General features: G+C 37.6%; 2 protein-coding genes across 3 annotated transcripts in view; one reads left to right on the top strand and one right to left on the bottom strand.

The window, feature by feature from the left end:
* Window positions 1-19056, top strand: part of LOC126282226 (protein pygopus) — a 64393-nt gene extending 45337 nt beyond the window's left edge. Inside the window, exons 6-7 of one of the 2 annotated variants that reach the window (XM_049981791.1) lie at window positions 17432-17577; window positions 17795-19056. In XM_049981791.1, the coding sequence (XP_049837748.1) occupies window positions 17432-17577; window positions 17795-17915 (267 nt within the window). In that variant the 3' untranslated portion in view covers window positions 17916-19056. The remainder of the gene's footprint in view (window positions 1-17431; window positions 17578-17794) is intronic. The other variant, XM_049981792.1, reaches the window with a different exon arrangement.
* LOC126282225 (tubulin polyglutamylase ttll6-like) overlaps window positions 18840-22519 on the bottom strand; it is a 395080-nt gene continuing 391400 nt past the window's right edge. The window contains exon 17 of the mRNA XM_049981790.1: window positions 18840-19024. Within this exon, the coding sequence (XP_049837747.1) occupies window positions 18840-19024 (185 nt within the window). The remainder of the gene's footprint in view (window positions 19025-22519) is intronic.

Below are 22519 nucleotides of genomic sequence, written 5' to 3'. Positions count from 1 at the left end.
ACTGCCTGTTGTCTAGGAATTTCCAGTTTCGCAGGTCTTTTTGCTCATTTAAAACGGTCTGGCTGGTTTTTTAGATAGATGTAAATTTCAATTTCTTCTTTTTTCTTTCTGTAAATTATGTGGTATTTCAAGTGATACATCGACATTAGGTATTTTGTGGTTCACGTCTTTTAAGTTTGTTGCAAAAGTGGATGGGTTACTGTTGGGTATTGTCGTATTCCACTCGAGAGCACACAAGCTAAAACCAATTAAACACATGCCAGTCCCGTAGATGAAATAACTTTAACCAGACACACAAATGAAACTCAAATTCCTTTTATGGCCTTATCTAGACTGTATTTCCAACAAAATTACTTGATGTTTCAAGAATACAAAATCATACACTAGCTACAGAAGCACTAACCATGTACAACAATTATTGAGAACACATACCATGTAAATGAGAACCGATTTCACAATCGGGAATCTACAAAATTAACTATGTAGCATGCTCAAAATTTTATATTGGACTTACAGTAAGGAAAGTTAGTACAAAATTTAAAGGACACACTGCAATAAGAGACAGTAACCCACCCATCTTCGCTGTCCACTTAAGACATCAACCACAAGATACCTGATATAGATGAATCACTTAAAATGCTACGTAAGTTACAAAAAGGGGGAAAAAACCATAAATGTAATGCAAGAAATTGTAATTTAAATCCATCTAAAAGAATCAGGCAGAATTTTCAATGAACAAAAAGACCTGTGAAATGGGAAATTGCCAGACGACTTTTTACCAGTTCTACGATGAAGCATTACAGAATCACAGAATGTAAAATTACAAATATTACTGTAATGGGAAAGATCACACAACCATAAAGTTGTTTTACTTGACTCTTGTAATATTCAGTGCTGTTTCATTAGAGTACTTTGTTTGATTGATTTTTATTATAACGTCTTCATAATATCTATTCAAAATTGACATGCTCCCACAATAAGAGGAAAAATATTTAAAAGTTAATTTAAAGAAATTACATACAGTCATATTTGCACCAATTATGTATGATAATTAAATATATTTGAGAACAAAGGCATATGCAGGCTAATTAACAAATTTCTGTAAAATAATTATAATCTTCCTAGTGTTACTTATGTTAAAACTTGGACCCTTATGTATGTGCTTTGTAGCAACTGCTGAAAAACGACATGCTCCTAAAATAATTAAAAACCTCTCTAATTTATTTTATGAGCATTACATGCACTCATAGGAGCAAGGCATACACGGCATAATGTACTACTAAAGAATCATAGTAAGCTATAATGTGCCTAGTATATCTACAGATATGACTTGTTCCTATGTCAAAATCACAAGTGTCACTAGTATATCCATTGTATAATGTTTTTTTTTTTTTTTTTAGATGTCTGAAAATGGCCTAAGACCGAGATTGTTGGATCACACATGAAATAAAGAGAATTGCACCTGCAGGCCTTATGGCATTGAAAATTGGTTATTGATGTTACCTCTTGTCAGTCTATGTGAAATCGACTGGTGGTGTGGTTCTTGACATCAGATTTTGATAATTATTATACACGTGTAGTGATAGTTGTCTGCATGAAAAAATCCCATGTTAAAAGTTTTTTGGACTTTTCATTTTTGAGTTATTAATACAGGCACTGCAATATGGAATCTTCTTAGCATCTAAAATTATGTATTAACACTTTCCCTAACAGTAATGACATAACTGAGTTAACAACATAACCTAGTTCTCCCAAGCAATAATTACATAACTGAAATAACAAAACATTCTTTTCCAGTATAATCTGAGGATTTTCACAGCTCTCCTTCTGATAGTCTATGTATTCTTCCAGTCCGCCTCCGTAGTGCAGGTAGCATTATCGCCTACGACGAAGGGGGTCTGGGTTCGATTCCCGGCAGGGGACTGGGTGTTGTGTGTCCTTAGTAATCATTTTCATCATCATTGACACGCAAGCCATTGAAAAGACTTGCAATATGGCAGCCGAACCCTGAAGGGGAGATCCTGACCAATAAATGCCATACGATCATTTCATTTCATATATTTTTCCAGTGGCAGTACTCTACAAAGTATGAAGTTTTTATCAGTCATTTATCTGGTCTTCCTAGTTATGAAAAAGAAAGAGTTAGGGCAAGGGAGTGGTGGGTAAATAAAAGGTTTACTTGTCATTTTCATCTTTAGGTAGCACAGAGGCCATTCACTGTTTGTTGTCATAAGCACAAGCAACAAGTCTTTCAATCTGTTCAAAAAGAATGTAGCATCTTGACCCACTTGAATTTTATGAACATAAAAATCCTTAAAATAAGAAACAATTTTTGCATTGCCCTTAGCTTGCCTCATGAGAGTAAATGCAAGATACTGTCCCTGTGACTACTGTGGCTGTACAAAAATTTATTTCCTGCTCATCATTTGTCACATAGAAGTGATTGATTGCATTCACAAGTGCTAAGAAAACCAGTTTGACTGTTATTTCATGTGCATTTATTAAGCCATTGATTTCATTTGATACAAACATGCTCATCTGAAAAGTGGCACAAATTTGCCAGTGTCATGATTTGAAATGCTTAATTTCCTAATAAAACATCAAATCGCTTATGTTGGAATAAAACAGTTTTCCCCTTCGCAGGCTGTGCTTGGTATTTATCATATTCCAACATGTGCTTTTCAACATTTTATTGGACAATTAAGCATTTTAAATCATGAAATGAGGAGTTTTCTGCCTCTTTGTCCCCTGACTTGATGTGCTTAGAGTTATACACACTTCCTCTTTCCCTTTCCCTCACCAGCACTAGGCTAATTTTATCTCAAGAATTCATCACTACTGGAGTGAATTACTGTCAATAGACGTTAATGTGTATCTCTCTCTCTCTCTCTCTCTCTCTCTCTCTCTCGCCCACACACACACACACATATTCACATTGTTGTTCTGTAAATGTGAACTACAACTTCTGTGGTTATTGAAATTGTTCTCTCATCTTGAGGACATGCATTGTACCTTGTTATGATTCTCCACATGCAAATAAAATAACAGATTTGCACAATATTTGTGCTCTCCTCCATGACCACTTAATGCATGGTTTTCAGTCACCAGTATCATTCTTGGTAAGAATATTTTGGGATACACATCACTATTGTGGAGTTCCATGTAACACCACAACACTAATCTTTTTGATTCTCTCTCCATTGTAACTGTACTGCTATATTAATTGTCTTGGTTAGGATGTATTAATTACAGCAGGAAAAAATTCAGATCTTTATCGAAATAAGTTGAGGAGTACAGTGGGGCATTACAGGTTTGAGAACATGGAATTTTTTCATATCATCGAAATTTCTTATGATATTCTTAAGTTCATTTTGATTTTATGTTGTTCTCCATGAACTACAATAAAACTTGACTCCAACTTCTTTTAAAGTAAGTTCTCTTGAAACTTATATTTCAAACATATTAAAATTTTGATGGTACATAATTTCCATATATGGCAATTTCTAGATAAACAGAGTACATTTGTTCAAAACACTAGTCTTTTGGACTATCAGGTCAATATCGTAAAAGTATATAGGCTTAAAACTTAATGACAATTTAGAAAAAGACTAAATAAACTGAATATATGTATGTTAATTAAAATTAGTATTGGATAGACTGAATAGAACCAGCTTGCTACTTTTCAGCCATTTCGTAGTCTGACAGCCATTGGATTGACTCTTGGTTCTAAAATATCTGTATAGATGTTAGCTTTTATCATTTCATTTCATTTGTTGATAGTTACATGCTTCTTTGAAGATGATAGCTACATGCAAACATTAAGCTACATGTACAATTCTGTCACAGTGATGTTTGCTTAACATGACACACACATCTGTGCTAATCACAGATACAATATAAATTTGCTATTAACTTTCTCACAAGTTATTTTAAGTGTCTGAACAATCACATTACATTTAAAAAAAAAGACAGAGCAGCAGATTCAAGATTACTGATACACAAGAGACCTGTTCATCTGTAGACTCATATTTTTTCAGTGTCCCCTTACAACTGCTTTGAACTAAAGGCATGTGTCCACTGCCAAGTAACCTTCAGCAAGTAGTTTGCAGAAGCTACTTCTGTGGATTGTCTGATGTGGAAACAGCTGCAGCAAGCTAGTGGAAACATTTGCTTGCATCTTTCTCGAAGTACTTGCAAAACTTCCCAGTTCCTGGAAGTTTTTCACAAACTTGCAGAAGTTTTGTGTGTTCAGCACTGGTGCAAAACTATCAGTATCAAAAAGAGATTGGTGCAAAGATAGATGGACTAAAATTAATCTACCATTGAAACCCCAAAACATAAATAACTGGCCACCACAGCCAAGGAAATGTGAAATTAATTTACAGATTACTTCCTCTCACCAGAAGGAGAGGAAAAATGGCAATACACATCATCTGTAAATTTATGCCAATTTTTCATGTTAGCAAAAACATAAAGGCATTATATTTGTAATAAAGGTAATAAATACTGTTTGCAAAGGTCAGAGTTATTAGAAGGCGTCTCTTGGCAGTGTAGCTTGTCCCATTCCTGTGTCCTGTTGTGCAGTAAACAAAAAAATGTTCCAAATTAGCGTACTCAACAAGTTTTTAATCGGAGCAAATTCCTCAGTTTTTTCTTTTCATTCAGTAGCATTTCTTAATACCTTAATTGTGTACACTTCTGTATCCGTTTCTTTGCCCAAATGTTTTTTTCTTAACTTTCTGTGATGTATTTTTCAATAGCGATTTTTCTTCAGTAGTAACAATGTAACAACAGTGTTGGATGCTCTATTTTTCCATGACATTCTTAACTTCCACTTGTCTATCTCATGACACAACTAGTGGAGACACTTCTGTGAGTATTTTCAGCAAATTAAGAAATTAACTTACCAAGTGACGTGTGGAACTTGTGCAAGTCTTTGTTCTAATGTAAACCGCTCAGTAAGTGCTTGTGAAAGTTGCTTGTGAAAGTTGCTTGCTAGTGGACACATGATTTAACATGAGTGATATAGAAAAGACTTTAAAAGTGAGTAATGTAGTGCATCTGTTTCAATAACTACCCAGGTTCTCTTGTATTCAGTTTTCCTCTTTGTAGTTCATTGCATCATTATTGAGTTCAAGAGTACCTTGAAAGAAACAGGTTGCAGTGCTTTCCAGTCGCTAAGTATTTATGGAAATTGGATATACGTGCTAATCTCCTCCTCACTGTCTTGGCCTGTTTCCTCCTCTTCCTCTTTCTCTCCCCCCTCTTTGTCCACTTCATCTGCCTCATCTTCCTGCCCCCCTCTTTGTCCATCTCCTCTTCCTGCCCCCCTTCTCTTCCTGCCCCCCTTCTCTTCCTGCCCCCCTTCTCTTCCTGCCCCCCTTCTCTTCCTGCCCCCCTTCTCTTCCTGCCCCCCTTCTCTTCCTGCCCCCCTTCTCTTCCTGCCCCCCTTCTCTTCCTGCCCCCTTCTCTTCCTGCCCCCTTCTCTTCCTGCCCCCCTTCTCTTCCTGCCCCCCTTCTCTTCCTGCCCCCCTTCTCTTCCTGCCCCCCTTCTCTTCCTGCCCCCCTTCTCTTCCTGCCCCCCTTCTCTTCCTGCCCCCTTCTCTTCCTGCCCCCTTCTCTTCCTGCCCCCTTCTCTTCCTGCCCCCCTTCTCTTCCTGCCCCCCTTCTCTTCCTGCCCCCCTTCTCTTCCTGCCCCCCTTCTCTTCCTGCCCCCCTTCTCTTCCTGCCCCCCTTCTCTTCCTGCCCCCCTTCTCTTCCTGCCCCCCTTCTCTTCCTGCCCCCCTTCTCTTCCTGCCCCCCTTCTCTTCCTGCCCCCCTTCTCTTCCTGCCCCCCTTCTCTTCCTGCCCCCCTTCTCTTCCTGCCCCCCTTCTCTTCCTGCCCCCCTTCTCTTCCTGCCCCCCTTCTCTTCCTGCCCCCTTCTCTTCCTGCCCCCCTTCTCTTCCTGCCCCCCTTCTCTTCCTGCCCCCCTTCTCTTCCTGCCCCCCTTCTCTTCCTGCCCCCCTTCTCTTCCTGCCCCCCTTCTCTTCCTGCCCCCCTTCTCTTCCTGCCCCCCTTCTCTTCCTGCCCCCCTTCTCTTCCTGCCCCCCTCTCACCCCCACATCTGTCTATGTGTCAGTCCCCTTCTCACCCCTTCTCTCTGTCCATCTCCTTTTCTCCCCTCTCTGTTCATCTTCTCTCTTTCCCTCTCTTGTACTGCCACATCTGTCTGTGTAATTCCTTTCTCACCCCCTCTCTCTGTCCATCTGATTCTCCTCTCCCCTCTCTGTTCATCTCCTCTTCTCCCCTTCTTTCTGACTTGGAACATTGTTTATTGTTGTTGCAAACGAAACCTTGGTTGGAAATTGAACTCTCTTAAACTGTATTCTAATCATACGTCAATAAGGTATAAATACAACTTCCCTAGTTTCAGTGAAATCGGACTACGAGGAAGGAAACAGCATATTTTCACAGCACAACACTTTCTCACTATTGATTTTAGCAGAAAACCCGAACCTTGTTGTTCAGAAACATATATTGTGTAAAAACCTGAAGCTAATCTGCAGTCTCAAAGTGTGGGGAAAGAACTCGGCATTAATTATCAGGAACTCCTTATGATTTCATATTTGGAATTTTCAGGAATATTTTTGATCTCTCTCTCTCTCTCTCTCTCTCTCTCTCTCTCTCTCTCTCTCTCTCTCTCTCTCTCTCTCTCTCTCTCTCTCTCTCTCTCTCTCTCTGTGTGTGTGTGTGTGTGTGTGTGTGTGTGTGTGTGTGTGTGTGTTCAATACATTTCATCTGTCTTATCAAGCATGTTGCTCACTTGACCACTTAGGATTATGAGGTTTGTCAATATTGGAGCAGTCTGAATTATGTAATCGTGCAGAAGAATATGACTTTGTTGGCAGAATGCTTTTGTAGAACCTCGTGCTTGCTGTGGGAACGTATTGAGATCAGCAAACTTTCACTCACTGTCTGTTGACAGAAATTAAGCACAGCATTCTGTTGACTTATTGATGCGGACAGGGAAAAATCATTTTATTTAATAGCCAATATTAGTATTATTTTCTGCATATTTCAGCCTTCTTTCCTGCCAATTTTTTGTATTTTGGCTGGTTTTGATTTAGTTTGAGAGCTAATTTTGAAATACTGTATGCTTCTATTTTCATCTTACTTCAATGTTTTTATGTTGAAAACAAAAAAAATGTACCTATCAGCTACGTTATTTTGTTTGGCATTACAGATCACATTTATTTACATACCAAAAAAAGAAATTTATGATATTAAACTCATTGCATTTAATTAACACAAAAAAAATTCTTGGCAGCCATACACTATTGAAAGTTTTTCAAAAGAAAGCTTTGTCATAACTTTAGAGTTCTCTTTTGAGTCATTATGCCACCAGGCAGACAGCACATTACTGTAGTGTGTAAACTGTCATCTGGATATGAACTTAGAAGACACTGTTTTCAGCACACCACCAGTCATTTAACAATCTGCACGTATTCCACTGGCATGGAACATTATTTTTCCACTAAATTATGGATTTGAACAGCTGAGGTCTGTCATTCTAGGTACACCTACATACTCTGTCATGTCTGAATTAAGAGTTCATTATCATCCTGTGGTTTGAACAAGAACATAGAGCTACGAACACAGACTTAAACGGATATGTGACTATGAGTTGTTAACGTAATTTTAAGATGCAACATTCATTGTTTCCCCCACCTCTGCATTAAGTAGATACTCATCCCTTCATATTTTATGAAAATATTTTGGTTTAATTCATAGAAGTCCATTTTTGCACAATAATGAAGCAGTATTCACATTTAACCTAGAACACAGGTAAAGGTGTTATCCAGTGACATCAGATATCCCAGTACTTATGTGCAACACGACGGTGTTATGCAAATGTAAATATGAAAATCACCAAATACAATACTTTTGCTTCACAAATGGGTAAATCGACGTAGTGCCCACTCGGTTTGCTTCTGTCAGTCAGTCACGGCACAGGGCATGTGACACTGTGCAGATGAGTTTGTAATGGTAAAGCGGAACACTGAATATTTTTCTTTTGATATTTATTCGGTATCCTTTTTAGGGTTCTGTACTGAAGTCTGAAAAACAGAACCCCTTATAGGGGTTGGGAAGTCATTCTGCACCCACCATATGCACCTCACCTTTTCACTCCCCCCCCCCCTGCCCCCCTGCCGCCACACTCTCTCTTCCCATCGAACATCCTTCAAGGACCTTCCATTCCAGATTAAAATGCGCACTGAACATAGGTCAACAAGTTCTTTGCCTCAAAACCATGTGATTTCTACAGCTGTGGAATTGAAAAGTTACTCTAATTTTGACAGACTGTTGTAAATAGTGAAGGAGAATAGGTTGTTGTTGTTGTTGTTGTTGTTGTTGTTGTTGTTGTGGTGGTGGTCTTCAGTCCTGAGACTGGTTTGATGGAGCTCTCCATGCTACTCTATCCTGTGCAAGCTTCATCATCTCCCAGTACTTACTGCAACCTACATCCTTCTGAATCTGCTTGTGTATTCATCTCTTGGTCTCCCTCTACGATTTTTACCCTCCACGCTGCCCTCCAATACTAAACTGGTGCTTCCTTGATGCCTCAGAACATGTCCTACCAACCGATCCCTACTTCTGGTCAAGTTGTGCCACAAACTTCTCTTCTCCCCAATCCGATTCAATACTTCCTCAATAGTTATGTGATCTACCCATATAATCTTCAGCATTCTTCTGTAGCGCCACATTTCGAAAGCTTCAAATCTCTTCTTGTCCAAACTATTTATTGTCCATGTTTCACTTCTATACATGGCTACACTCCATACAAATACTTTCAGAAACGATTTCCTGACACTTAAATCTATACTCAATGTTATCAAATTTCTCTTCTTCAGAAAGGCTTTCCTTGCAATTGCCAGTCTACATTTTACCTCCTCTCTACTTCGACCATCATCACCATTTACTTTGCTCCCCAAATAGCAAAACTCCTTTACTATTATAAGTGTCTCATTTCCTAATCTAATTCCCTCAGCATCACCTGACTTAATTCGACTACATTCCATTATCCTTGTTTTGCTTGTGTTGATGTTCATCTTATATCCTTCTTTCCAGACACTGTCCATTTCGTTCAGCTGCTCTTCCAAGTCCTTTGCTGTCTCTGACAGAATTACAATGCAATCGGCGAACCTCAGAGATTTTATATTTCTTCTCCATGGATTTTAATACCTACTCCAAATTTTTCTTTTGTTGACTTTACTGCTTGCTTAATAAATAGATTGAATAACATCGGGGAGAGGCTACACCCTGTCTCATTCCCTTCCCAACCAGTGCTTCCCTTTCATGCCCCTCGACTCTTATAACTGCCATCTGGTTCATGTACAAATTGTAAATAGCCTTACACTCCCTGTATTCTACACCTGCCACCTTCAGAATTGTCAAAAGCTTTCTCTAAGTCTACAAATGCTAGAAATGTAGCTTTCCTTAATCTAGCTTCTAAGATAAGTCGTAGGGTCAGTATTGCTTCACGTGTTCCAATATTTCTACGGAATCCAAACTTATCTTCCTCGATGTCGGCTTCTACCAGTTTTTCCATTCGTCTGTAAAGAATTCACATTAGTATTTTGCAGCTGTGTGTTATTAAACTGATAGTTCGGTAATTTTCACATCTGTCAACACCTGCTTTCTTTGTAATTGGAATTATTATATTCTTCTTGTAGCCTGCGGGTATTTCACCTGTCTCATACATCTTGCTCACCAGATGGTAGTTTTGTCAGGACTGGCTCTCCCAAGGCTGTTAGTAGTTCTAATGGAATGTTGTCTACTCCCGGGGCCTTGTTTCGACGCAGGTCTTTCAGTGCTCTGTCAAACTCTTCACGCAGTATCGTATTTCCCATTTCATCTTCATCTACATCCTCTTCCATTTCCATAATATTGTCCTGAAGTACATCGCCCTTGTATAGACACTCTGTATACTCCTCCCACCTACCTGCTTTCCCTTCTTTGCTTAGAACTGGGTTCCATCTGAGCTCTTAATATTTATGCAAGTGATTCTCTTTTCTCCAAAGGTCTCTTTAATTTTCCTGTAGGCAGTATCTATCTTACCCCTAGTGAGATAAGCCTCTACATCCTTACATTTGTCCTCTAGCCATCCCTGCTTAGCCATTTTGCACTTTCTGTCGATCTCGTTTTTGAGGTGTTAGTATTCCTTTTTGCCTGCTTCATTTACTGCATTTTTATATTTTCTCCTTTCATCAATTAAATTCAATATTTCTTCTGTTACCCAAGGATTTCTAGCAGCCCTCGTCTTTGTACCTACTTTATCCTCTGCTGCCTTCACTACTTCATCCCTCAAAGCTACCCATCCTTCTTCTACTGTATTTCTTTCCCCCATTCTTGTCAATTGTTCCCTTATACTCTCCCCGAAACTTTGTACACACTCTGGTTTTGTCAGTTTATCCAGGTCCCATCTCCTTAAATTCCCACCTTTTTGCAGTTTCTTCAGTTTTAATCTACAGTTCATAACCAATAGATTGTGGTCAGAGTCCACATCTGCCCCCTGGAAATGTCTTAAAATTTAAAACCTGGTTCCTAAATCTCTGTCTTACCATTATATAATCTGTGTGATAGCTTCTAGTATCTCCAGGATACTTCTGTGTATACTACCTTCTGTTATGATTCTTGAAGCAAGTGTTAGCTATTATTATGTTATGCTCTGTGCAAAATTCTATCAGACAGCATCCTCTTTCATTTCTTAACCCCAGTCCATATTTACTTACAATGTTTCCTTCTCTCCCTTTTCAACTCTCGAATTCCAGTCACCCATGACTAATAAATTTTCATCTCCCTTCACTACCTGAATAATTTTTTTATCTCTTCATACATTTCATCCATTTCTTCATCTGAAGAGTTAGTTGGCATATAAACTTGTACTACTGTAGTAGGTGTGGCTTTGTGTCTATCTTGGTCACAATAATGCGTTCACTATGCTGTTTGTAGTAGCTTACTCACACTCCTATTTTTTTTATTCATTATTAAACCTACTCCTGCATTACCCCTATTTGATTTTGTATTTCTAAACCTGTATTCACTTGACCAAAAGTCTTGCTCCTCCTGCCTTCCCGTTATATTTAACTTTAACCTATCCATTTTCCTTTTTAAATTTTCTAATCTACCTGCCCGCGTAAGGGATCTGACATTCCACGCTCTGATCCGTAGAACACCAGTTTTCTTTCTCCTGATAGTGACATCCTCCTTAGTAGACCCCGCCCGGAGATCTGAATGGGGGACTATTTTACCTCTGGAATATTTTACCCAAGAGGATGCCATCATCATTTAACCATACAGTGAAGCTGCATGCCCTTGGGAAAAATTACGGCTTTAGTTTCCCCATGCTTTCAGCCATTCGCAATACCAGCACAGCAATGCCGTTTTGGTTAGTGTTACAAGGCCAGATCAGTCAATCATCCAGACTGTCGCCCCTGCAACTACTGAAAAGACTGTTACCCCTCTTCAGGAACCACAAGATTGTCTGGCCTCTCAAGATACACATGGTATGGCTATGTGTATCGCTGAGGCACGCAAGACTCCCCACCAACGGCGAGGTTGTATCTGTAGTGTTTTTTAAACTTGTGAGAAAAATGCTAGAAACTTATGCACTAACCCATTATTTCTTTCTCATTTGCATCACACAAACAAGAGCACTACCTTTTCAAGTCTCTTTTTCTTTCTATAGATGATGTGGGATCCATGAAATCTCTTGCTAAAAGACAATGTGTTTAGGCCTTTCCTAGTTGTCCACCTTTTGCAGTTCATAAACTACCATAAAATTCCTATTTATCACTACATTTACGGTAGAAAATATGAGTTTTCAGGGATGTTTTTGAAACGTGAATAGTTTTGTTGCATTGAACTGTTTTTGATTTTATCACCTTGTTACAGCATTACTGGACGTACGATTTTAGCATTGTGTCAGAGTTGAGCTGTGCAATGTCCATCTTATCTTTCCTACACAGAGCTGTTATTTTGTCATTGTCTCCTGTACTCAAATTCTTGCTTTTTATCTCTGGTGACATGCCTTCCCACTTCAGCTTGATAGTGCTAGAGCAGTCTGTTCAATAAGTTAACAAAATATCTGTGGGTGCGTAAAAGGTCTCTTATTAGATTAGCAAAATATCTATGGGTATGTAAAACCTTTCTTGTCAGGCAATATCCTTTATCCAAAAAATGTTTTTACAGTGTCATTACAACAGCTTGAGGTACAGGAAGATATTTTTACTCTTATCAAACTTTGTGTCGTCTCAGTATATATTGAAGTACAGTATTACAGACACACATTTGGATTAAGATAATTTGATTTTATTTTAGATCTGGTTCTTTTTAGCAGCATATGATTTACCCAGCTAACTGTTTTTATGAAAACAGATTCATCTGTGATAAGACATTTTGCAGGCCATATAACTTCTTATACTTTTTTGTAGTAGTTTATGAAGTGTGGTCCAGTTGTTCCATTCAGGACTGGAATGATTTGATTACATGTCTCATTGTTTGCAAAAACGTATAAGAATTTTTTCAGTCAGCTGAATCTACAGGAGTACATTGTGTTTTCCAGGAAGGGAACATAAATAATTTGGTTGCATGGTGCAAATTCATACAGGGTCTGTGAAATTCAGAGTTGTAAAAATATATGTTTCTTCACTTACTGGTCCTGCTGTTCTGCACTGGAACTGCATTGATACGAATATTTGTTAGTTTCTTCATCTAAAAAGTTGATCATTAATCCATCATTCAGGAAGAACTTGATCTATATAAAACATAATCTCCCTTTGGCACTTCTAAGTGCAAGATCAGTGACCTGGTGAACAAAAAACAAGCTGGCAGTCTGACAAGCACGGTATTGACCCCTTACCTATCTTGCATTTATCGTGAATCTCTCGCCTATAGGCACACGCCATATTTCTAGATTTCTATAAGGAGTTTGACACGGTGCCCCGTTGCCGGCTGTTAACGGAGGTACGAGCATATGGAATAGGTTCACAGATCACTTTAAGGCAATGCCATAGCCAGACCTGTGAAAGTTCCGTGAGCTTTCAGAGTTGAAACTAAAATCTTCAAAGAGCTCTCAGAGAGCCCATTTACAAACTGTGAAATATACCATCTCTGTCACATTCTTAAGTGGATAAATATCATTAGTGATTTGTTGGTAACACTTTCGGTCCTGAGCAGCTGTAATGTGGAACTCTGTGCATAAAAGCTTCACAGCTTTTACAATATTTTCTTTTTTAAATATCTCTTAAAATGTTTACAGCATATTAATAATATTCACATTAATGAAGTATTTTGGTTTTAGTACTGAAAATGATGGGTTAATGTTTTGCCCTTGTATTAAAATTTTCTTGAATGAAGTGATCTCTTCATAACATTGTTTTTGGAAAGAGATAAAGTGGCCAAAGTTATGTGCACATAATGCACAAAATATTAAATGAAGAAGTGTAAAGATTGGCTTGTGTACAGGTAGCATATTGATAACCCTTCCTCAAGGTTTTCTACCTTGTATAATAAATATTGACACATTGTAATTCAGTGTGTGTGATTTTGCTCCCACTACACTGGTAGCTTGTATCATTGTCACACATTTCATCAGCTTCTGGCTTCTCTGAGTTTATGATACTTACAATCTGTATAGTCATGAAAATACAACAGTATCTGACACATAAGCAGTTGTCCAGTTTTTGTTATAGTCTTCCATTGTCATTAATCTGCATATGTTAGTCTCTTCATCTAAGATGTTAACTAATCCTTCATCCAGGAAGAGCTTGAAGCTTTGTCCGAAAACTGAAATATTTCTAGTGTTCTTTTTTATTGTGCATGTCTGTGACCCATTTCTTTCTTTATGTGGTGAGTACTAATCTGTCCTTTACATATCGGTTTGTTTCTTATAAAAACATATTTTACCATGCAGGGCTCAAGCAATCACTGATCTGAAAGCCAGAGCATTATATGAAAAGAGGAAAAGAGTTACACAGCTACGCATAACTAGTTGATATTAATTCTAATGAAATTAGGTGATAATGGTGTTGGCATGGATTAAATTTTGAATTCACTTTCTATAAACCATACAACCAGATTGACATACAAATTTGCAGTCAGGGTGCATGGGATAACAATGAGAGTGCTTCTACTGTCACATGAAATTGCACACACGTGGTGATGGTTTGGGGTCAACGAAATACATGCTGCAGTGTGTCTGGCTTGGAGCTGTCCTTGAACTAACCAATTTGTTGCATTGCTGTGGTGCCAACTGCTACTCAATTGCTGATACAGATGCAGTACAATAGTAACAGAGCCATATGCCGAACATGATGGTCCTACCTCTCAGTAGTGCCAAATGGGCCGTCTTTCTTCTTGGGACCATACATTTTCATGACTACCACTGCCAGCATTTGTGTACAGTGGCTACATTCCTGCCAAGGCTTTCTGCAACATTTAGAGGGAGCATACAGCTTCCTCTTGCCATGTTACACGACATTGTTCAAACTCAGTGAGATGTTGATAACTGCATCATTGTTGCCATAAATGCATTGTTGACTAACATCAACTCACAGATCCAATCTCAAAGCTAACTAACACTCGTGATTGTTGCAGTGTGTATTTAGAACAAACCTGATTTGTACCACTCTTATGTAACTGGCGTAAAATTTGAAGAGACATTATATTTCAGATGTAGAAACTTTTGTTTATGTTGCACAACTGCTTCTTGGTGTTGCAATATTTTTCCCATCGATGTATATGTAAATGAAAACAAAAACATGGCCCAAGGAGGTTGTATTCTTTTTATTATCTGTGCGATCAGCTAATTTCAACCTAAAGTCATTTCCAAGCACACAATTGCGGGTACATGGGGGGCAAGGGGGGGGGGGGGTATATGCAATGGCTGGTATGTGTGGGGAGGAATATGTCTTACTTTTGTGCATATGTGGTGCAAAAACAATACAGTATTGTACATTTAGCACTTGGGAAAAACAGACACTTAAATCCTTCTGTGTGAGCTCTGACTTCTCATTTTACTACAATGGTAATTTCTCCATGTGTGGGTGGAAGTTGACAAAATATTTCCAAATTCAGATGACAAAGTGGGTGACTGAAATTATGCGAAAAGATTTCATCACAATGAAAAGCACTTTGGTTTTAATGCTTGCCACCCAAATTTGCATATCATACTATGACACTATTTCCCCATTTTCATGATAATACCAAAAGAAGCTGCCCTTCTTGGAACTTTTTCAATGTCCTCTGTCAATTCCACCTGGTAAGGACCATACCATGCAGCAGTACTCCAGAACAAGACTGACACCCATAATGTGTAAGCAGTCCCTATAGTAGATGTGTTACATATTCTATGAATTGTCCTAATAAAATGCAGGCTTCAGTTTGCCTTCTGTTTCGTGTTTCCAATTTTAATTGTTCCTAACTGTAATCCTTATGTATTTAGTTGAAAGAACAAATTTAAATCTGTGTGACTTATCATGTAACCAAAATTTAAAAGGTTTCTTTTAGTACTTGTGTGGGGGACCTGTGAGGAGGGGGAAAAACATAAAACAAAACAAAGCAATTGAATTATGTTTCTGGATCAGCTGAAATCCTTTGAGGTGATATGTGGAATAACACATTTTGACCCCCAAGGAGGATTGGGAAGATGTACACAGTTTAGTAAGTTACTAGAACTAAGGATCAAAGCCGAAAGTTACATATATGATGCAAATGGTGGAAGTTGAGTTTACTATGTACACTCATTGCTATTTAAATTACGACAAAGTAGCAATGAATGGTGTAAAAAAAAATGAAAAAAGGGCAAGAGGAACAGATTTTTAAAAAAAGGAAATATTGTTAACAAAGAATTTTAGTCACTGTTAAATGAAAAGAAAGCGAAGGGGATGACAGTAACGTAAAAAAAAATTTCAGTTTGCCAAACATCTAACTTGATGACGACACTACAGGAAAAAAATAAAAAAATTTAAAAAAATCTGTTTTATAGGTAGCAAAGTTACATATGTGACACACTACAGCGGATTTTATTTTGTGAACTATATGTAATGACTTTTTCAGTGACTTTTAAAAGTGGATTAAACAGTATGAAATTCCAAGGAATTATCAAGCCAAAAGGGTGGGGGGAGGAACAAGCTTGAGAGATGCCATAGGTAAAGCAAGATTCCTTTAATGAAACACATGTACTAGTACCGAATGTGGTCATAGGACATAAATAGTATCTAAAGCATATTGAAGCAAAGTGTGAACTATTCGAAAACTGGAGAACAAAAGAGCAATTTTTTTAACTGTGGTAGAGAAGCCCTTTTGGATTAGGATAATGCAATTATAAAATCAAAAGAGAAATGAAAACAGCTGTGACACTGCCTGCAAGACTCAGATAATTGTTCTAATTGAATTGGGTAATTGTTCTACTTCAACATAAGTTCATTGGGGGGCTCACTGGGTGGCAGAAAGATATCTTATTACAGTTTATCTAAACTTAGCTGAAGTCTTTGATCTACTATATTTAGAAGTCAGTCATCTCATGAACTGAAATTTTTCTAGGGAGTAGTAGACCTGATCCATGAGTAACATTTAATGGGAATCATGGGAAGCATATAAAATTATTGCTTCTTCATCTGAATGGGTAGAGTTTGTCCAGTATGTTTAGCTTGAAAGTCATACATTATTCCACAGTGTTCTATCTCGTATAAATGGTAAGGTTTGTTCTTGTTAATCTTGTTAATAATAGTATGTGGTGAGAGTTATCTGTGGCAGTCATTATGAAGCACTTCTTAAAAATCTGTATGAACAATTGTTCTGTGAAAAAGCATTACTGTAGTATGATCCTCACATAGACAGCAAAAGATTTTTAATAAAATACTGATTAACTAACTGTCTTGCATGAGTTCTTTCATTGAGGATGGTCATTAGTCACTTTCTGTACATTCAGAAAGTGAGAAGGGGCAAAACATGAGTTTGTTGTTCAACCTGAAGACAGTTAGAAACATTACATGGATTCAACTTCTGTAGATGACTACCAACTGTAATGCACTTCCTATGTGAAAAGTGCTATTTAAATGTGCAGTATTAGACATTTTCATTCAATACGGTACCACTCTGTTGACTATCTCTAAGACTCCCCTCTCCTTCCTCCCTCTCACGTAACTCAAAATATTTAATGAAAGAAAGCGAATCTCTCATATTATTCAGAAATATTCATACCATTTTTCTCCTCGTGCTGTAGAGGGGGAAAAGACATCTTCATCATGTTAGAGGACATTGATGTTAATTTATGTAAAGATATATAGCCATTCCATGCTTGAAAATGATATATATATATATATATATATATATCTTTGAATTGAACATTTTTAATCATCATAGTTACATACATGATTGTATTTTCAGGTATATCCTCCAGATCAGCCAATGGTGTTCAATCCCCAGAATCCCAATGCACCTCCTATTTATCCCTGTGGAACATGCCACAAGGAAGTCCATGACAACGACCAAGCAATTTTGTGTGAATCGGGTTGTAACTTCTGGTTTCATAGGTAAGTGACTGATTCAACATTTTTATAACTTGGAATACTCTTACCAGTAGCACATTAAAGCTTAACTCTTACAATGAACTTAATGCCAGTGACCACCCCACTTCCAAACGAGACAGTAGTGTAAAGTCTTTATGGATGAGGAAGAGAAATAAATATTGTTAGTTATATTTTGGACTGGAACAATATTTTGTGATTATATCTTGTCTGTACTTTGCAGGGTTTGCACAGGTTTGACTGAAACTGCCTACCAACTCCTGACAGCAGAAGTTTATGCTGAGTGGGTTTGTGACAAGTGCTTAACTTCCAAAAACATACCACTAGTGAAATTCAAACCGTAACAGACATCAGCAACAATTTGAGTTTCCTGCCTGCAAATGCTATTTGCCACCTAGGTTCTTTTTTGTTTTAAAAAAAGTTTGAATGAGAGTGTGCATTGTGCTCTGTATGGTTGAAAAACTATTGAAGACACAAAAGTAATTGTAATCCATTCATTCTTTCCCTTTATGTCTGTGACTTTTGAATATATTTTCCTGTTAATACTTAACAAACAGCGCTTTTGACAAGTGTGTTGTTTTTATTTCTTAGCTTTTAGGCAGCTAACAAGTTTTTTACTAAGTGAAAACACAATCAAATTGGTGACTATTTGTATGTATAATGAAATTGTGTTCACATTACATTACATTTTGTTTTGCAGAATTGGTAAAAATACTTGACTGTTTTTGATATATATATTTTGAGATAATTTTTGTACATACAATGATGAATGGTTGGACTCTTTGTGAAATAAGGTTTGTTTCTTCTTCCTATGTAAGATAAATGAGTGGAAGAGTCTCCTTGAAAATGAGGTCACAGAGAAAGTTTTAAGTTTGTAACTTGGTCAATACTAAGCAGCGTATAATTCTGTATGATCTTGTATAAAATTATGAAAATATCATCATACTTAAAAACATTTACCTGAGTATGTGAAACTGAAATGAAAGAAGTGCATAGTTTATTTTTTATCATGTGAATAAAATATATTAGCAATAAATTTGTTATACTTTAAAAATGGTTTTATTGCCTTTTTTGTTGCATGTAAACAAATCAGGTACTATCCAAAACAGGAAATTTTCTCATTATTTCTTGAACAGCTTTATTAAATTTAACACTTCATTCCATGTGAACAAAAACACGAGACTTCGCCATTCCTGTTCCAACTTTGTGTTTTTGCAGCTGAAAGTAATGGAATGAGTCAAAGACAGATGGAACTTCACATCATTCAATCATTGATGTTGGTGGTGCTCTCTTTTCTCAAGCTCCTGTAATCTGAATGTATTAGTCAGACAACGAACCGCCTGAGTCTTCGTCGAACGGATATCTCCTTCTTTTCCATTTTCCTCTGCATAGACATTTTGTGATATCTGTGGCCGATTGAGAATTGGAACATTGTTGCAAGTCACTTTCAGACCTGTAAACATTAATAACTGCTAGAAACAAAAATGTAAAAATTGATAGTAGAATGTGAAGAAGACTGACCATAGTAAGGAACTGCAATTAAACTATAATGAAAATTCAGAATAGGTAATAATTAAGTTGGAAGACTCTAGCCACATTCGGAGAAATGAGATAAAAGTGACAGTATTAAAAATACAATCATTTACTGTTTTATGAATAAATTCAGATTCATACCACTTGACAGCCCACAGAAAATATCCAAAGTAAATCAAAAGAAATTAAAGGCAGAACAACTATTGTTGGCTGATTGCAGTGATTGACAGGAAAAAGGTAACTGAAACACGCTTTTGAATCCAGCCTGCAAAAGAAGAGGAAAATAACTTTACAAAAAAATGACTGTAGGGAGTAAGGGAAGTCATTCAGGACCCTCGGTTACTGTTGATCTTTCCCTTGTCTCATTCAGATGTTGTTTTTCTGTTCCTTGATGATGGTCTAAAACTACAGACAGTAAAAGAATGAACAATATTGTCCTGAGTTTGTTAAATGAGCAACAATAAAAGTTAAAGGTGCACCCCAAAGCACATGCAACAGACAGATGCGGTAGAATGACACTAACCATTCTTATAAAGACAGCTTGTACAATTGGCTGATATACCAAAATCGGCTGGTAAGCTACATAATATCACCCTTCCTGTTAGGGCTACTGTTGCTGGACAAGGCATGATTTATATGAAAAGGAAGTTGCAAATATTTCATGATCAAGATATACAGGGTGGTCCATTGACTGTGACCGGGCCAAATATCTCACGAAATAAGTGTCAAACGAAAAAACTACAAAGAATGAAACTTGTCTAGCTTGAATGGGGAAACCAGATGGCGCTATGGTTGGCCCGCTAGATGGCACTGCCATAGGTCAAACAGATATCAGCTGCGTTTTTTTAAAATAGGAACCCCCCTTTTTTATTACATATTCGTGTAGTGCATAAAGAAATATGAATGTTTTAGTTGGACCACTTTCTTTGCTTTGTGATGGACGGTGCTGTAATAGTCACAAACACATATGGCTCACAATTTTAGACGAACAGCTGGTAACAGGTACGTTTTTTATATTAAAATGCAGAACGTAGGTACGTTTGAACATTTATTTCAGTTGTTTCAGTGTGATACATGTACATTTGTGAACTTATCATTTCTGAGAACGCATGCAGTTACAGCGTGATTACGTGTAAATACCACATTAATGCAATAAATTCTTTAAATGATGTCCGTCAACCTCAATGCATTTGGCAATACATGTAACGACATCCCTTTCAACAGTGAGTAGTTCTCCTTCCGTAATGTTCGCACACGCATTGACAGTGCGCTGAAGCATGTTGTCAGGCGTTCTTGGTGGATCATGATAGCAAATATCCTTCAAATTTCCCCACAGAAAGAAATCCGGGGATGTCAGATGCGGTGAACGTGCAGGCTGTGGTATGGTGCTTCGACGACCAATCCACCTGTCTTGAAATATGCTATTCAGTACCGCTTCAACCGCACGCCAGCTATGTGCCGGACATCCATCATGTGGGAAGTGCATCGCCATTCTGTCATGCAGTGAAACATCTTGTAGTAACATTGGTAGAATATTATGTAGGAAATCAGCATACATTGCACCATTTAGATTGCCATCGATAAAATGGGTGCCAATTATCCATCATCCCATAATGCCGCACCATACATTAACCCGCCAAGGTCGCTGATGTTCCACCTGCTGCAGCCATTGTGGATTTTCCGCTGCCCAATAGTGCATATTATGCCGGTTTAAGTTACCGCTGTTGGTGAATTGATCACAATAGCCATACATCAACACGATATCAACCTTTTCCGCAATTGGTAAACAATCCATTTTAACACGGGTAATGTATCACGAAGCAAATACCTTCTGCACTGGCAGAATGTTATGTGATACCATGTACTTTACATTTGTGACTATTACAGCATCATCTATCACAAAGTGAAAAAAGTGGTCCAACTAAAACATTCATATTTATTTACATACTACATGAATATGAGATAAAAAATGGGGGTTCCTATTTTTAAAGAATGCATTTGATACCCTTTTGACCTATGACAGCGCCATCTAACGGATCAACCATAGTGCCATCTTGGTTTCACCCTTCAAGCTAGAAGAGTTTCGTTCTTTGTAGTTTTTTTATTTGACACTTATTTTGTCAGATATTTGGCCCGGTCACTATCAATGGACCACTCTGTATAATAATTAATTTGCAACTTGTGGTGTTCCTTTTTGCAATATTTATGGTTTAATTCATTTATAGATAAGACAGTGTAGTGCTCCAAATCTAGGGATGGGAGTGAGTGCTTACTTCGAAGCTCAAAAATTTCTCAATAATATTCATAAAGTGCCCCCTCTTGCCATTCTCAAAGAGATGAGCAAGCTTTGATGTCTTTCTCAACCCAGGCAATACACTGGATGCTATATGAAAGTTAAGTATTTTTGTGCACAGTGGTTAATATACATAGAGCCTAGTAGGGTTGCAGCACCATTGCATGCATGAGGAAACATTTTAGTTAAGTCTGATCATTCAGTTGATGCAGGAAACACCTGTACACCAATTTTTTATGTACTTTTGATGCTTAGAATGCCACAATTACGACCCTGGCTTTGTTTAAAGTATGCATTACAGGAAGGAAAATCAGAACCCTGTATAACAACATAGCTCATGTAGACAAAGGACAACTCCTTCCTTAAGTTATTGATATTGGAACTGTTCATGTAGATATCACACCTACTTGGAAGTTGTTCAAAATGTGAGGTAACTGTTATTTAGACAGATTTTGCAGTCAGATTTTAAGTTTTTCCACATCTGTTTCTTGAAGCAACTTTTTTTTTTAAACCAAATGTATCATTCACTTTATCTTTCTGTTACTATTCAGTCATTAATAGGTTTATTCATGTTAACTCTTATTCCATTTTATCAAATAACAGTAAAAATTCTAAGGTGTGTTATGCTGAGGACAATGTAATACTCCAAACTAAAGCTTTGTGAAAGCTTTCAACTGCTTGGAACCAGAAATTTCCCCCCCCCCCCCCCCCCCCCAAAAAAAAAAGTCTTCCTGTTGTTGCTATTTGGTCCTCTTCATTTCATGCTACATTAATACAATCTACTACTCTCTGTTCAATTTGTCTCTTGTGGAATAATGCTCACATTGCTCAGAATAATGCTTAAAAAGTAACATGACTGTTAAGGTTATTTCAGATGGTGGGTGCCTCACAGTACTGTACTAGCACTAGCACTGGCTGAGTATATATTATCTGCTGAACAACTTGACACCCATATGAAGCGTGTCCACAATTTCCCTTACAAAAATATGTTTTTCTCCTATTCAGTTTATTCACTCATTGGACATTCTTGTCTCTTGCAGAAGATCAAGATGACCCGTGTGAAACCAGTCTACAATAACAGCATTTCTATCCTTAAAATGTTTTATCCATCTCTTTATTCTA

Source organism: Schistocerca gregaria, chromosome 7 (assembly GCF_023897955.1).
Source record: "Schistocerca gregaria isolate iqSchGreg1 chromosome 7, iqSchGreg1.2, whole genome shotgun sequence".
Taxonomy (NCBI): Eukaryota; Metazoa; Arthropoda; class Insecta; order Orthoptera; family Acrididae; genus Schistocerca; species Schistocerca gregaria.
Note: the sequence above shows the minus strand (reverse complement) of the source record. Positions and strands in the feature narration are given on the sequence as shown.